General features: G+C 45.5%; 1 protein-coding gene across 1 annotated transcript in view; it reads left to right on the top strand.

Moving 5' to 3' along the window:
* The first annotated feature begins 625 nt into the window (after nucleotides 1–625).
* The window catches only part of PTPRT (protein tyrosine phosphatase receptor type T), a 1,174,296-nt gene continuing 1,159,708 nt past the window's right edge, over nucleotides 626–15,213 (top strand). Inside the window, exon 1 of the mRNA XM_060285697.1 lies at nucleotides 626–691. Coding sequence (XP_060141680.1) covers nucleotides 664–691 — 28 coding nt within the window. The 5' untranslated portion in view covers nucleotides 626–663. The remainder of the gene's footprint in view (nucleotides 692–15,213) is intronic.

Raw genomic sequence — 15,213 nt, 5'->3', positions numbered from 1 at the left:
AAGGGCACCCGGAGTATAAATTCCTGCCAGCTCGGTAAGCTGAGACCTGGGATAGATTTAGAGAAAATAACGCGATTGTGACATTTCTTGCCTTTTTGAGCTTAACACACACTACCATTTCTTCCAGTATTTAGCACCATATGTCTTGTATTGTCCCCCACCCTGTGCTCTACCCTCCCCTGACCTCCTGCCCCCCCAACACCCTGCCACCCTGAAGGACATTCTTTTGTTTGTCTGTCTATCCCACGTTGGACCGTAGGACCCATCTTCTTATTTCAATTGTCTACTACGGGGACCTTGTACCCAGTAGGTGCTCAAAAAATGTTGGTTAAGATGAAACAAATTGCATCGAATTGTAACCCTCCCCCCAGCCCCCAGCCTAGCAACATGCTTTGTGTCTGGTTGATATTCAACACATGTTTGCAGAATGGAGGAAGGTGAGTGGGGTATTCCAAGGTGACCACTTTGCAGGAGACAAGACGAACCTGAATGAATAAGTTCATGTGTGTTGCTCAAAAGCGCATTAGTGACCTGGTTTAATCACAGGAGACTGGCGAGCAAAGGGCCTGCGCATCTGCGAAACGAGCCACCCCTCTCAGAGGAGCCGGTGCCACTTGATCAATTAACCCCACGCCCTTGTCTTCCATCTGTGCTTGGATCGAGATGTGCGACTCTGCTGTGAGCACAGAAGGTAATATCCATCCTTCGAATGGGCTGCTTGTGCGTGGGTAAGTGATGGGTTCCTGGGATCCGGGGAGAGAGGGAGAGAGCCGAAATCAACGGCTCCCAGTCTGCACTCAGTGGCCAGCCCTCCCCGTGGCCTGGGAGGAGAGGGGAGTCAGCTGTGGCCTCTTGCTAGGGACGCCAGCCAGCCAGACGGATTGGGCCTGCCAAGGGCTGCTGGGAGGGCTTGTTCTCTGTCCTCAGCCACAGCTCTCCCTCCTGGCAAAGAAATGAGTCCTGATTTGTGCTCGGGGCCACCTGGACACCTGTCAACTGGTGAAAACAAGCTGTTTTAAAAGTGACGTCTGGCCAGTATGAGTATGCTGGCCTCTCTCTGAGTCATCTTTTAAACTCATTTTCAAAGTAAATGAGGCTATTGGCTACCCAGGTCTATCCTATGAGGACGTGTTGTTGGGCAGCCTTAAGGGTGGGCTCTGGAATCACACTGCCTGGGTTCAGACCCTGAGTCATCCACTTGTTAACTGTGAGCCATTGGACTGGCTTAGCCTCTCTGGGACTCAGTTTCTCCATCTGTAAGCTGGGAAAACATTAATACTCAACTCATAGAGCCTTGTGGGGGGTAAACTGAGATAATCCGTGGGATGCTAATCCATGAGGTAACCCGTGGTCCTGGATGCTGTCAGCAGTGTTCCCACGGGATGTGTGGAATGGGTGATTCTGGAGATCAATCCTGTTCGATCTCTGATTGTTCAGTGTCCACCTCCTTTGCTAGACTAACAGCTTCATGAGGGCTATTGCTGTGGCTATCTTGTTTTCTGCTGGACCCTTAGAATGTGGCACTGAGCCTGGTTCGTACAACACACTCGGTAAATATCTGTTTCAATGGGAAAGAGAAGAAAGGTGATGTGGGCATGAGCCAGGGACCCAGAGAGGGCTGGGGCAGCCCTGGGGGTCTGGGGTGGTAGGAATTAGGTCCAGGTGTCCACCCACAGCTACACTGTCAGTCCCAACAGGGAAGAGGAGTGAAACCCTGGAGCAGAGTTCAACGGCCCAGTCATGGACACCATGTAGACAGCTTATCTAGAGCAGCTTTCTCACCCTTGGGACTCCGTCGGGTGTGTGGGCAGCAGATGCAGGTCAGCTCAGCATGAGCATCTGGTTGGCTGGGCCAGAGTGTCCACATGACTGGACATCATTGTGGGCGGCTGGGCAGGTCTGTGGCAGTCAGGGAAGAGCATCAATCACAAAATGCGCCAACCACTAAGATGACCAGTGGGGGCTTCTGGGAGCTCACATGAGCTTTGGGGTCATATAAATATGAGTACAGATCCCATTCTCACCTTTGTGCCCTGAGCAGATGATCTAACTCCTAAAACCTCAGTCTCTCCATCTGTAAAAGGGGAAACTATATTGCCAGCCTCACAGATGTGTGACTGAAATGAATAAATATACATAAAACGTCTAGTGCAGTGCATAGCAGACACTTCATAAACACTGGTGTTCTTCCCCCTCCCCTTTTGGAATCATTGAAAAGGCAGTATCTCATTTTTTGCCTCCGTCTGAAAGAAGCAAAGTACTTTGCCGACTTCTTTATTTGGGAGAAATGAGTGATCGACCTACAAATTCACAGTGGGAATTCAGGGATTATTTTCGAATATGTGGAGTTTTTAGGTTCCTGCAGCTTTTCTCGAGTAGAAAGTAAAGCCGGCCCCAGCTTCTGCCAGTCCCTGTAATTACCTTTCAGTGAATCAAGCTGAGGTTTATCTTTGTGCCCGAGGTTGGTGTGGGCTTCTGCCCTTCACCCTCCACACCCATGTTTGAAGGTAACAGCTAATTATGATTTATAGCGCTGTCTGGTTGAAGCTGGCCTGCTTGCTTGGGGTAGAGCCAGGTAGGTGGCCCCCTTCCCTGGCAGACGGCAGTAAGGAGATTCAAAGATGGCATGGTTCCCCATGATCGAAGGGCCCAGCACCTTTGCTATTAAAAATAAATAAAGTGTAGGGATATGCACTAATGCTGGGCTGTTGACAACCCATAATTCCAACAGCAGCAGCAAGATGTGTTCCCCTTTTAGAGTTTTGTTAAGAGGTGATTTTCGCTGGTGGGGAGGGCTGTGTGCACCGAGGCTGTGAATTAAGGGTATGTTTTTCATTCTGTGGAAGCAGAAGGGGGAGCCCAGGCAGGTTCTATAATGAATGGGGCTGTGTGTGTACTGAAGTTGTTAACGCATTCAAGACCAGCAGGGGATTGTAAAGACCTCCTCCCTGACCTCCAAGAGAATCTGTTTATCCATCCATCTATTGAACCATGGATCCATCCATCCATGGATCCATCCATCCATTCGTCCGTCCATCTGCCATGATTCCAACAAGTATTTATCAAACGCCTTTCTCAAGATTCTGGAGATGATAATAACAAAGGTAACAACGTCAGTAGCTAATGCATACAGAGGTGGATAACTTGGCACGCTTACTGTAAGCCAGGCTCTGGGTTAAGCACTTTACATACTTCATTTGATCTTAACAACAACTCTTTGAATTAGGGACTATTATTATCGTCCTCATTTTACAGATGAGGAAAGAGAGGCTTATAGAGGTTGTGATTTACCTAGCATTTCAATCTAATATGTTGCAGATCTAGAAGCTGAATTCAGTCAAGTTGATTCCAGGGTCCATGCTCTTCCCAGTGAAATTCCACTGCCTCCCAGTGTCCTCCTTTGGTTTGGTCCATATCTCATGAGCCAGCATCTGCAGTATGGGTTCATAGGTGTTACCTAGGTTTGTCGCTGGAGTCTCTATCTCTACTTTGGGTTCCTTTTGATCAGTTTGTTGGGCTTCAGAGAGTGGAGTTTTGTGAACATTGACTCATTCTTCAGTAACATCAGTAATAGTAATAATAATAGTAGCAGCAATAATAACAGCTAACATGTATTGGGTTCCCGTATGTAAGCTCTGGTCTAAAAGCCTTACGAGTAGTAACTACTTTAGTCCTCACATCAACCCTATGATGTTACTTCATCAAATTCCCATGATTACTCTTATTTCATGGATGAGGAAACTGAGGTACAGGCAGGTTAAGCAATTTGTCATCTTCCTGGAAGTCTTCCTGTAATGCATGGGAATGCTTTTGGCTGCAAATAACAGAAAACTCTGTCACTTGCTTAAAGAATTCTTTTTTTTTTTTTTTTTAATCTCGTGTAACAAGAAGTCCAGAGATAGAGAGTCCAAGGCTGTTGTGGCAGATCAAAGATGCCATCAAGGACTCATGGCCGGATTTCCATTCTTCTGTTCTTAGTGTGTCGCTGCTTTGTTGTTGAGCTCGTTACACATATGGTTGCAGGATGGCTGCTCCATTTCCAGCCAGAAAGGAGGGAGAGATAGGAAAGCAAAAGCCTTCCCAGAAATTCTCAGTAGGTTTCCATCACCTTTCACTGGCCAGAACTGTATCACAAGTCCACCTTGAGCTGCAAGAGGGGCTATAAAATTGAGTACCTCCCCTGCATCCCTTCTAGCGTTTACAGTACAGGAAGATAGGAAAGAAAGGGTTGGGGGTAGGAATTGGGTGACCTACTGTCCACATTCCTTCTCATCTATTTTTGGTATTGTTGTTGGCTCTCTTTATTCTTTTTTAATCTACAACTTTCTCCCTACACTTTTTGATTTTTCATGACCGTAACGGGTTTTTCTAATTTTAATTTTTATTTTGTATTAGAGTATAGTTGATTTACAATGTTGTGTTAGTTTCAGGTGTACAGCAAAGTGATTCAGTTATACATATACATATATCCATCCTTTTTCAGATTCTTTTCCCATATAGGTTATTACAGAATACTGAGTAAAGTTCCCTGTGCTGTATACAGTAGGTCCTTGCTGATTATCTGTTCTATATAAAGTAGTGTGTATATGTTAATCCCAAACTCCTAATTTATCCCTCCCACCACATTCCCCCTTTGGGAACCATAAGTTTATTTTTGAAGCCTGTGAGTCTATTTCTGTTTTGTAAATAAGTTCATTTGTATCAGTTTTTAAAAAAAGATTCCATTTATAAGTGATATATGATATTTGTGTTTCTCTGTCTGACTTACTTTACTTAGTATGATAATCTCTAGGTCTATCCATGTTGCTATAAATGGCATTATTTCATTCCTTTTTATGGCTGAGTAATATTCCATTGTATATATGTACCACATCTTCTATATCCATTCCTCTGTCGATGGACGTTTAGATTGCTTCCGTGTCTTAGCTATTGTAAATGGTGCTGCAATGAATATTGGGGTGCATGTATCTTTTTGAATTATGGTTTTCTCGGGATATATGCCCAGGAGTGGGATTTAAAGAGCCCAGGCTAGTGGTCTTATAGGACATTTCACATCACTTCTTCTGTATTGCTTAAACTTAAAAAAAATTGAGATATAATCCACATACCATAGAATTCACTGTTTAAAAATGTATGATTCAGGAAAAAAGTATGGCTGTTCCTTAAAAAATTAAACATAGAATTACCATATGATCCAGCAATTCCACTTCTGGGATTATATGTCCAAAATTATTGAAAGTAGGCACTGGAACAGATATGTGTACAGCAATGTTCATAGCACCATTATTCACAATAGCTAAGATGTGGAAACAACCCAAATGTCCATCTATGGATGAATGGATAAACAAACTGTGATGTATCCATACAGTGGAATATTATTCAGCCTTAAAAAGGGACGAAATTCTGACACATGCTGCCACATATATAAACCTTGAAGATGTTATGCTAAGTGAGATAAGCCAGATACAAAAGAACGGATATTGTATGATTCCACTTACATGAGGTACCTAGAGGAGTCAAAGTCATAGAGATAGAAAGTAAAATGGTGGTTGCCAGGGGCTAGAAGGAGGGGGGATTGGGGATTTTGTTTTGAATGTGTATAGAGTTTCAGTTGGGGAAGATGAAAAAATTCTGGTGATGGATGGGGGTGAATGCACTTAATGCCCCTGAACTGTACACTTAAAAGTGGTTAAACTGGTAAATTTTATCTTATATATATTTTACCACAATAAAAAAAGACATACAGCTCAATGGCTTTTAGTATATTCAGAAGATTGTGCAACCATTACCACTATCTAATTCCAGAACACTTTTATCACCCCCCCCACAAGCAACCCTGTACCTGTCCACTCCTCCCGCCCCGCATCCCCTGGAAAGACACAAAGGCCACCCATTGTACGAATCCACGTTATAAAATGTACAGAATAGGCAAATCCTCTCCTCTGTTCTTAAAGAAGATGGTCATAGGGATATGCATTTTTATTTTATTCATTTATTTATTTATTACATTATATCAAACGTTTATTTATGGCCTTTGGCCTATGCTTTTTAAAAATTTTTTTATAGGAGTATAATTGATTTACAGTGTTATGTTAGTTTCAGGTGTATGGTAAAGTGAATCAGTTATACATATACATATATTCACTCTCTTTAGATTCTTTTCCCGTATAGGTCATTACAGAGTACTGAGTCGAGTTCCCTGTACTATATAATAGGCCCTTATTAGTTATCTGTTTTGTATACAGTAGTGTGTATATGTCAATCCCAATTTCCCAGTTTATCCCTTCCCTCCTTTCCCCTGGTAACCATAAGTTTGTTTTCTACATCTGTGACTCTATCTCTGTTGCTATGCATTTTTCGAATGTTTCTTCTTGGCGAGGAAGATAGGGGTAAATGGAGCTCCCTGCATTCGTTCTTCAAATCTCCATTAAAACCAGTAGTATTTGCCTGGGGCAGCCAGGCAAATTGCCTGGGCCTTGGGCGAAACAGAGGAGAAGGTCAGGTGTGGGAATCAAATCAACAGTATGAACCATGGTGAACTTTTTCACCCTCTTCAAGGTGATGATGAATAATGACTGTAACATATCACCAGCAGCTAAAAGACCTCAGATTGCTGAGCCAGATGAAAAGACTCCGGGGAAATATTTAAAGGGCTGCCATGAGAGGGAAATATGGTGTCATGAACACAGCGAGCATTTTAGAAGCTCACAGACATGGATTGAAATTCTGGCTCTGCCACTTACTAGCTACCACATCTTGGGCATATTTACCTCCCTCAGCGTCAATTTCCTCTTTGGTAAAATGGATATAATTACACACTTGTAGGGTTGTTGAAAGAATTAAATAACTTATAAAAGACATTTTATTCCTCTCTTCTGTGTGTCTGCTGAGGGTAAAGCTGTAACTGTTCATTTACAAGTTATTTGTTAAATCCATGTTGAAAGACAGGGCTTCATTAGACATGGGACAGTCATAGGGAAGAAGACAAAGAAAGAGCCATCTAGTTGAGGGTGCAGACAGATGAGTGCATGACTGTGACGCAAGGTGAGGTATGCTGCTCTGCTGGAAGCATTAACAGGGACTAGGAGGCCACCGGGAAAGCTGTGGATGACCCTGAAAGTCTTAGGGATATTCTCACCTAGAGGATCATTTAAGCCAGTTCTTTAAAGCTGAATAGGAGTTCTCCAAATTTCTCTGAAGCAAAAGTACTGTAGGTAAGAGAACAGCCTAGTAAAGGCAAAGAGGTGTGAAAACACGGTACATTTAGGGAATGGTGAGAGGTTTGCAGAGCTTGGCTGTGGAACACTTGGGCCAGTAGTGGTTGAGAGGTGGGTCAGACCAGATATGAAGGGAACTCAAGTATTAGGCCTTGGAGGGTGGCCTTCACCTCTCTTGAAAGTCTTGTAAGCCTTTTAGGGCATAATATTTGGCAGGATTCTAGAGACACTAATGAAGGGAGAGGCAATGGAGGCAGGGAGACCAAATAGGAGGCCATTTCAGAGTTCAGGGGAAGAGAATGAGACTGGGCTAGTGGCAGAAAAACTCAGGGAAACCAAACAGGGAACTTGGAGAGGCTCAGGGTGGGTTTGTGGGACAAGGATGTGTTGAAGATGGCTTTTCCAAGAACTTACAGGTTGATGGGGACAGAGCTGGGACCAGAACTCAGGAGCCCTGCTTTCCTGAGTGGCGGAGCGTGGTCGGAGAGAACTGGATCTAAATCGCAGCACCGGCACTGGCTGCGTGACTTTGGGCAAGCGTCTTCTCCTCTCTGAGCTCAGTTTCCTCATCTCTAAAGCACAAATGATAATATCTACTCCACTGTATGAAGATTAGACAAGATTCTTCAATGAAGAATTTGCAGATTGAATGCCTGCTTGTCTGTCAGCATCCGTGCAACATTTAACTTTCAAGTATAATTTTGAGGAGTAGGTGTTATAGATACAACAGAGATCAAAACAGATTTTAAAAGTCTCAGAGTCGGGCTTCCCTGGTGGTGCAGTGGTTGAGAGTCCGCCTGCCGATGCAGGGGACATGGGTTCGTGCCCCAGTCCGGGAAGACCCCACACGCTGCGGAGCGGCTGGGCCCGTGAGCCATGGCCGCTGAGCCTGCGCTTCTGGAGCCTGTGCTCCGCAACGGGAGAGGCCACAACAGCGAGAGGCCCGCATACAGCAAAAAAAAAAAAAAAAAAAAAAAAAAAGTCTCAGAGTGTTTAAATATTGAATTAATTGCCAACTTTTAAAAACTAGGAGCTATCACCAAAATAGTCTGAACTTCTGTTTTTTCTTTAAACTCGAAGATCTGGCCTCTCTGTGTCAATGTTCCCATGGGAAACAAGGGGCTGGAGGTGAGTAATGACTGTTCCCTTTGGACAGAGCACTTACTCTCCAGTTTACTACAGTCTCCACTACTCCCTACTGTCAACCCTGCTTGCTTCACACATGCCCACTCAGATGTGGGCATCTGAGTTTGCAACACCTGGTTTGGTCCAAGTGTTGGGCTACTGAGTTTCTTAGGTTGGTAGCATGAAGACCATGTGGGTGGGGTATGTTAAGTAGTCCAGGGGCTTGGACTTGGGGTGAGGCTGTGAGGATGGAGAGGAAAGGACATATATATATATATATATATATATATATATATATATATATATATATAACACTAGGGGAATCTGGATGAAGGGGATATGGAAACTGTAATAATGAATATCTTTGCACCTTCTCTGTAAATCTAAAATAAAATCTAAAAACAAGACTAAACAAAACAAACATGGCATCTACGAATTAAAAGCTCTGAAATCAGAAAATACTTTCAGTAGGAGAAGCAAATATGATGATTAAAATATCTAAATATAGTGGAGGCCAAACAATGGATTTAGATACCGACAAAATCTCAGTCATATCCATATATATGGATGGAGATGCCAGTCATAACAATTCATCATCTGGAGACCAAATAAACCCAAGGGCTAACAGGATGAGTCCAGAGTCATTTGCGCTTTCCAGCCTGGATAGGGAGAGGGATGGAGTGGCAGAGGCGGGGGAAGGCATTGGGAGGCAGGGCAACTGGGAGGGTATGAGAAAACATGGCGTTGGGACCTAACTCTAACCCCCATCCCCACCCTTAAGAAAAATCCCCTCCAAGGCTGCCTTAGCTTTGTTAATTTCCCAGAGCTGTGCAGACCTGCTGAACAGGATTCCTCTCTGTTCTCCTCAGATGTCCTGGAACTATGCAAATGCTCAGGTCACCGGGAGCAATGCCAGGCGTCTTGGACTTTTCCATAGCTTGGATTTGTTGTGTTGCAACTGCAGACAAGTCAGTGCTTTTTGCATTTCTTCTCTGCCATGTCCTCCTGGGCAGATGCCAAGGGGCTCAGGCATGGCCTGGGGGCTGAGCTTCGGCCCCTGTCCATGGCACTGCTCACTGCAGGTTTTCCTGCCAGCACTTACTCACATACCATCCTCGGGAGCTGGTCCATTGCTTACATTTGAGGGAATTTTCCTTCTGTTATTTCCTTCATTATTGCTTCTCCTCCATCTGTCCTGTTCACTCCTTCTAGAATTCCAAATTGGAGCTGAACTGAGCCTTCAGGATTCATTCTCCATTTCTCCTGTCTTATCTCATATTCATCTTTTCCTCCCTTTCCTCTCAGTTGGAGGAAATCACTTACTCACACTGATCTTCCAAATGACAAATTTAGATTTTGGTGGTATCTAAAGCCATTGTTTGGCCTCCACTACATTTAGATATTTTAATCATCACATTTGCTTCTCCTACTGAAAGTATTTTCTGATTTCAGAGGTTTTCCTTCATAGATGCCATGTTTGTTTTATTTAGTCTTGTTCTTATATTTTATTTTAGATTTACAGAAAAGGTGCAAAGATATTCAACATTACAGAGTTTCCATATCCCCTTCCTCCAGATTCCCCTAGTGTTAACATCTTGCCGTGTGTTTTTGGATCCTATTGCATACATTTAGGAGAGATTTCCTAATGGTTTTTCAACTGTAGATTCAGGAAAACATCTGCAGAATTGGGCGGTTGTTTTCACCACCAAATCTTTTCTTATGATAGATGATTTTTCTTTATTTTCTCATTCACTGAGAGATTCATGTTTGTCCAAGACTGAGATGGGTTCTGTAAGATATTGTAAGGGTCTCTGCTCAAATGTTCCCCAGAGAGAGAGAGAAGTAGAGTCTAGTTGTGTGTGTGTGTGTGTGTGTGTTTGTGTGTGTGGTGGGGTGAAGGCATTTAAAGAGGTGCCCCCACTGGGTGGATCCTTTCCTATGTTCATATTAGTTTGACATTAGCTAAGACAATAGCCCTTATTCCTCGTGGGCTCTGCTGCCCACTCTAGGACCCCACTGTGGCAATGACCCCACTTGATTTAACCCACCACCCGCACCTTCAGAGGGTCTGGAGTTAACTCCCTGTTCAGTGTGGGTTTCCCTAGATCCTGAGATAAAAACTTAAGTGCACGCAGTTTATTTGAAAGGTAACTTGAGGACACACCTGACACGGGAAGTGAAGGAGTGAGTTAGGGAAGGAAAGGCAGCCAATACAAGGTACGTAACCAAGCAGGTTACCTCTAGGGCCACCTGCAGCTCATTCCCACCAGGAAACTCTGGGAACCAGTGGAGAGCATGTGCCTCAGAGGTATCCTACCTGAGAGGTGAGGGAGCAGAGGTACTTATATACACCCAGCTTCCAGGGACTTGATCCTTCTGGTTCACCTTACATGGACAGAGCTGGCCCTGGTGGTCAGAGAGAGGCCTCAGGCAGAACAATGCCGGTTGTGGTGTTGGAAGTCAGGCCGGCACTCAGGGAAAGAAGAGCCGAGAGGACACAGGCAGGGCCCTGACCATGCCTGTGCTCTGCACTTCCTCTACACTTGTTGTGTACCCATACCTCTTATGGGGTTGAAATTTGCTCTTTGCCTAACATCTCACATCTCACCTTTATCTCTAGCTCCCAACACTCTGAGAGTTTCTTTCTTTCTTTGTTGGTGGGGGGAGAAAGTAGGGACTCTGGTTCTATCAGAGATCTACCCTGCCTCCTTTCTGGACGGGTTTTTTCCTTCGCTTATTTTGCATTGTGAGTGGACAGTATTTTCCTTGATCTGATGCTGCCTATACTATGTCCCATAGACATTCCATGAATATTTTGGCTTGTTGAGAGCACCAGCCTTGTTTTCTAAGATGACAAATTTCTAGATTTCTTTGTTCATTTCCATCGACAGACTGGAGGAAAGGGATTTAAATAGGTAGGCTTAAATTGGCATCTCAAAATTCAAGTAGTATGACTTATTCCCAGCAGGTATTCTCAGTGCATTATCTTAGGGGCTTTTGAACGTATGCGTATTTAACTCAATAACAGTTATAAAAAATATCAGGAAGAAGCAGCTGCATTATTCACTTGGTTCAAAGACCATTTGTGTTTCCCCAACATTAACTTCCTGTACTTAAACTGACAAACCCCAGATAAATGCAATAATTTCTTCACATTTCATCACAATCAGCTCTTTACTTCTAACAGCAACAATTGTATTTCTCATTAACTTGTCCACTGCTGATCCTTGGAGTGTTTGCATCTTAAAAATAATTGTAAGAAACTGTCATAGCTCCTGTAAGAGACTGAAGAAGTAAAGAAATAAGCTATTGTGGTTTTCTCCTGGAGATAAGGATGCTGCTTGGGTCTTGAGTCAAAATTTCATCATGTCTTCCTCCTCTGCTGTTGGGCTAAATCTTACATATGTTATTTGTAGTTGATGCCCTTGGTCACGGGATGGATACAGTAAGGGAGGCTTTAGTGGGAAGCTTAGAGAAGGATGTGGGATCTAGAAGGTCTAGACTGCAGAGAGGGAAGCTGGCATTTAAAACCAAGAGTTTTGGAATGACTTCATATGACTTCACGTGACTTTAGCATCGTTGCTGAGTTCAGGTCAGAGCAAGATCCCTAATGTTACTCTAGTTTCATACCAGAATGGAAAGTTTCAGCTTCTTGAATGTCACAGACATAGGCTTGCTGTTGGCCCAGCCAGTTCTCTTTTCTTTCTGGGCACATAGCTAGATCACGTTTCCCAAGCTCGTTTCCAGTTGGGTGTGACCACGGAACTCATTCTAGCCGATGGAATGTTAATGGAGCGATAGGTACCACTTCCAGGCCAGGCCCATAAAAACCTCCCATCTGTGTCCTCCGTGCTCATTCCCTTTATGCCCCACAGGGGAGCATGACGATCTTGGAAGCTACACGATGAAGATGGTTTCTATCCACAAAAGAAAAGAAGCCTGGATCCCTGAACCACCACTTGGAGGAGAGCCATCCACGGATCCAAAACACCCCTTTTATCTTTATGTGCAGAGAAAATAAATTTGTAGTGGGTTTGAGCTACTATGTATAAACATTTTACAGTCGCTAATTTGATCTTGACTAATCTACCCAGGGTCTGGAGGCAGAGCCTGAGAATTAGAGCCTGTGGCCTCAGCTCCATCTCAGAATCCACTGCCTGAGGCACCTAAACTGGGACAGACGGTACGAGGAGTGGTCTGAGAAAGCAAGTGTGAAGGTGGGATTTTGGCGTTGGATCACCTGCTGTCCAACTGGCAATAAGGATTGTAGTAGGTGAGGCTTGGAGAGCCCCTGACATGAGGTAGCAGCGACTGAGTGAAAACCTTCACCAGTGGTGAGCTGGGATGGTATTCCGAGGAAGGGAAGCACCAAGTGATGCAAGGTATCAGGAGTTCGAGAAATGGGGACAAGTGGTATCTATAAACTCAGAGGAATTGGACGGCTGCTGCTCAGCTCAGTGGACACATTGGAAACAGATAAGGAAAGACTTTGAGTGATTAATGGGCAAATAAAAGCAAGGTGTGAGAACCAGAGGCCCTCCTTGCTAACGAGGAAAGGAACTCCCATCTCTTAAACCTGAGGGCAGACGAAGCTGAGGCCCAGGCCCAGGGCTTCGTCATGAGAGCAGCAGCAGATGCCCAGCTTAGTCCCATCTGAGTCCCTCTGATACATGGGACAGGAGCATTTGTGTGAATGCACCCCCAGAATCTTGAATTCCCAGATTCCCCTAAACTATCTGAGTCTGCAGAAGTGACCACTAGCGCTGCCCCCCGCCCCATCCTGCCTGGAGATGATGCGGAAGCCTCCTGCAAGGCCTTCTGTGCCTCTCAGGATCTGCCCCCACCTCTCCTCCTGGCCAGAGGCCACAACTAGGGTTAAGTCTCAACTTAACCCGGTGGGAACGTGCTATGCCTGGTGATGGAGCAAATAGAACACAGACAGTCCCCGACTGCTAAGACTATTTTTTTGACTTTACAGTGGTACAGAAGCCACATGCATTCATGAGAGACGGTACTTCGAATTCTGAATTTCGATCTTTCCCGGGGCTGGCGATATGGTGTCCGATCCTCTCTCCTGACACTGGGCAGCCCCCAGTCAACCATTCTGTTCTTCTTTTTCAGTACAGTATTCAATACATTACATGAGATATTCAGCACTTTATCATAAAATAGCCCTCGTGTTGGATGATTTTGCCCAGCTGTAGGCTAATGTAAATGTTCTTAGCGTGTTTAAGGTGGGCTAGGCTACGCTATGATGTTCAGTAGGTTACGTGTATTAAATGCATTTTCAACTCACAATGGGTTTATGTGGACATAATCCCATCATAAGTCAAGGAAGGTCTGTATGCCCCCAAAGATGCTGCAGGACCTAGTTAGCATGTGCCCCGGGGAGCCCAGTGAGTACGTATGGGACTGAGTTGTGAGAGCGCTGGGTCAAGAGAGAGAAATACAGGGATGGATCACCGAGGTTATTGAGTTGGGAGCATTCTCTGGGGACAGGAGATCTGACACTGTGGTGAGGTTGCTGAGCAACGTGTAGGCGTGCCGTTAGCAGGGCTCCTAGGAGCATGAAGGAAGCCATGTGGATGGTTGGGGGTCCTCTGACGTGCTGCCCAGATCCCCATGCAGGACTGAAGGACTAACCCCCCGGCTGCCATGGGTGCTGTGGGCTGTCAGCCCTGGGCAGTTGGTGCTCTGCAGGACTGCATCGGCTGAAGACAGTCACCTCCCTCTAGGTCATGACCCCTGCCCAGGGCAGCCTGTACTGACAAGTGTAGATGGAACCCTAACTTGGAGCCACTCTGAAGGGCTGTCTTCAGAGCAGCCCATGGAGTCAGCTGAGGCTTTTTACTGCATCCAGCTTCTCTCTCTGTTCAGACCTGCTGCCTTTGTAGGGAGCGACCCAGGAGCATTTTCTACTCTCTGTCTCAGAGACTGCTGTGACCCAACCTGCTATGACCTCTTAGGAAGGTCTCTCAGTGCAGACCAGAATAAAGCCTCTGGGTGGATCCCACACAGCTGTTCTTCCTCCAGGGCTGGAAGAGGTCGCTGGTTCAAGGACCTTGGATGAAGAAACACGTTTCTTCAAACCGTGGAATCCTAATCTGTGCAGAGAGTTGCCCACACTTGAAAGGTTCAAGGGGACAGAGACCAACGAAGGGAATGGCAGATTCACACTCTCAACTCATGTCCATTCTGGAGCCTGTGCTCATTGAGCGGAAGGTGGACGGAGGTGGCCCAAAGCCATGCTGAAGCTGATCACAGACAGTGATCATCTCTCCACGCGTCCGTGCACCCAGCCATGCATCCAAGCACCCAGCCAGGCGTCCATGCACCCAGCCATGCATCCATGCACCCAGCCACGTGTCCACGCAGCCACCATGCATCCATCCATGCATCTCTTCATTCTAAGAACATGCTGATGAGTACGGTGCACAAGGCTCAGCGCTGGGTGCAGGGGGTCATGAGAGGAATGGGACGCAGAGCCTGTCCTCAAGGATCTCACAGTCCAGGGGAGGAGAGAGATGCATCCACAGGTCCGGGGTAGTGTGATACTGGAGCTCCATGAGCCTGGAAGAGAGAGGGACCACTCTGCTTGTGAAGGGAGGGCTGAGCCTGACCTTGAAGGGTGAATGGGAGTTCTACAGGTGGGAAACAGATCAGTGGTGCTTTTGTCAGAGGGAATGGCACCTTCAAAGACAAAGAAGAAAGATGGATTCCCCAGCATGAGATTAGGACATGATGAGGCAGAGAGGGAGAGACAGGAGGCCGGGAGGGTTGGCAAGACAGTGTCCCACTGGGCTGTTTGGACTGTATCCTGTGCACGGTTGGTGCCAGAGATGACTTTCAGGGGCATGGGACGAGGGAGTTA

Source organism: Globicephala melas, chromosome 15, assembly GCF_963455315.2.
Source record: "Globicephala melas chromosome 15, mGloMel1.2, whole genome shotgun sequence".
NCBI classification, from domain to species: Eukaryota; Metazoa; Chordata; class Mammalia; order Artiodactyla; family Delphinidae; genus Globicephala; species Globicephala melas.
The sequence above is the reverse complement of the archived record's forward strand: the minus strand, read 5'-3'. Positions and strand labels throughout refer to the sequence as shown.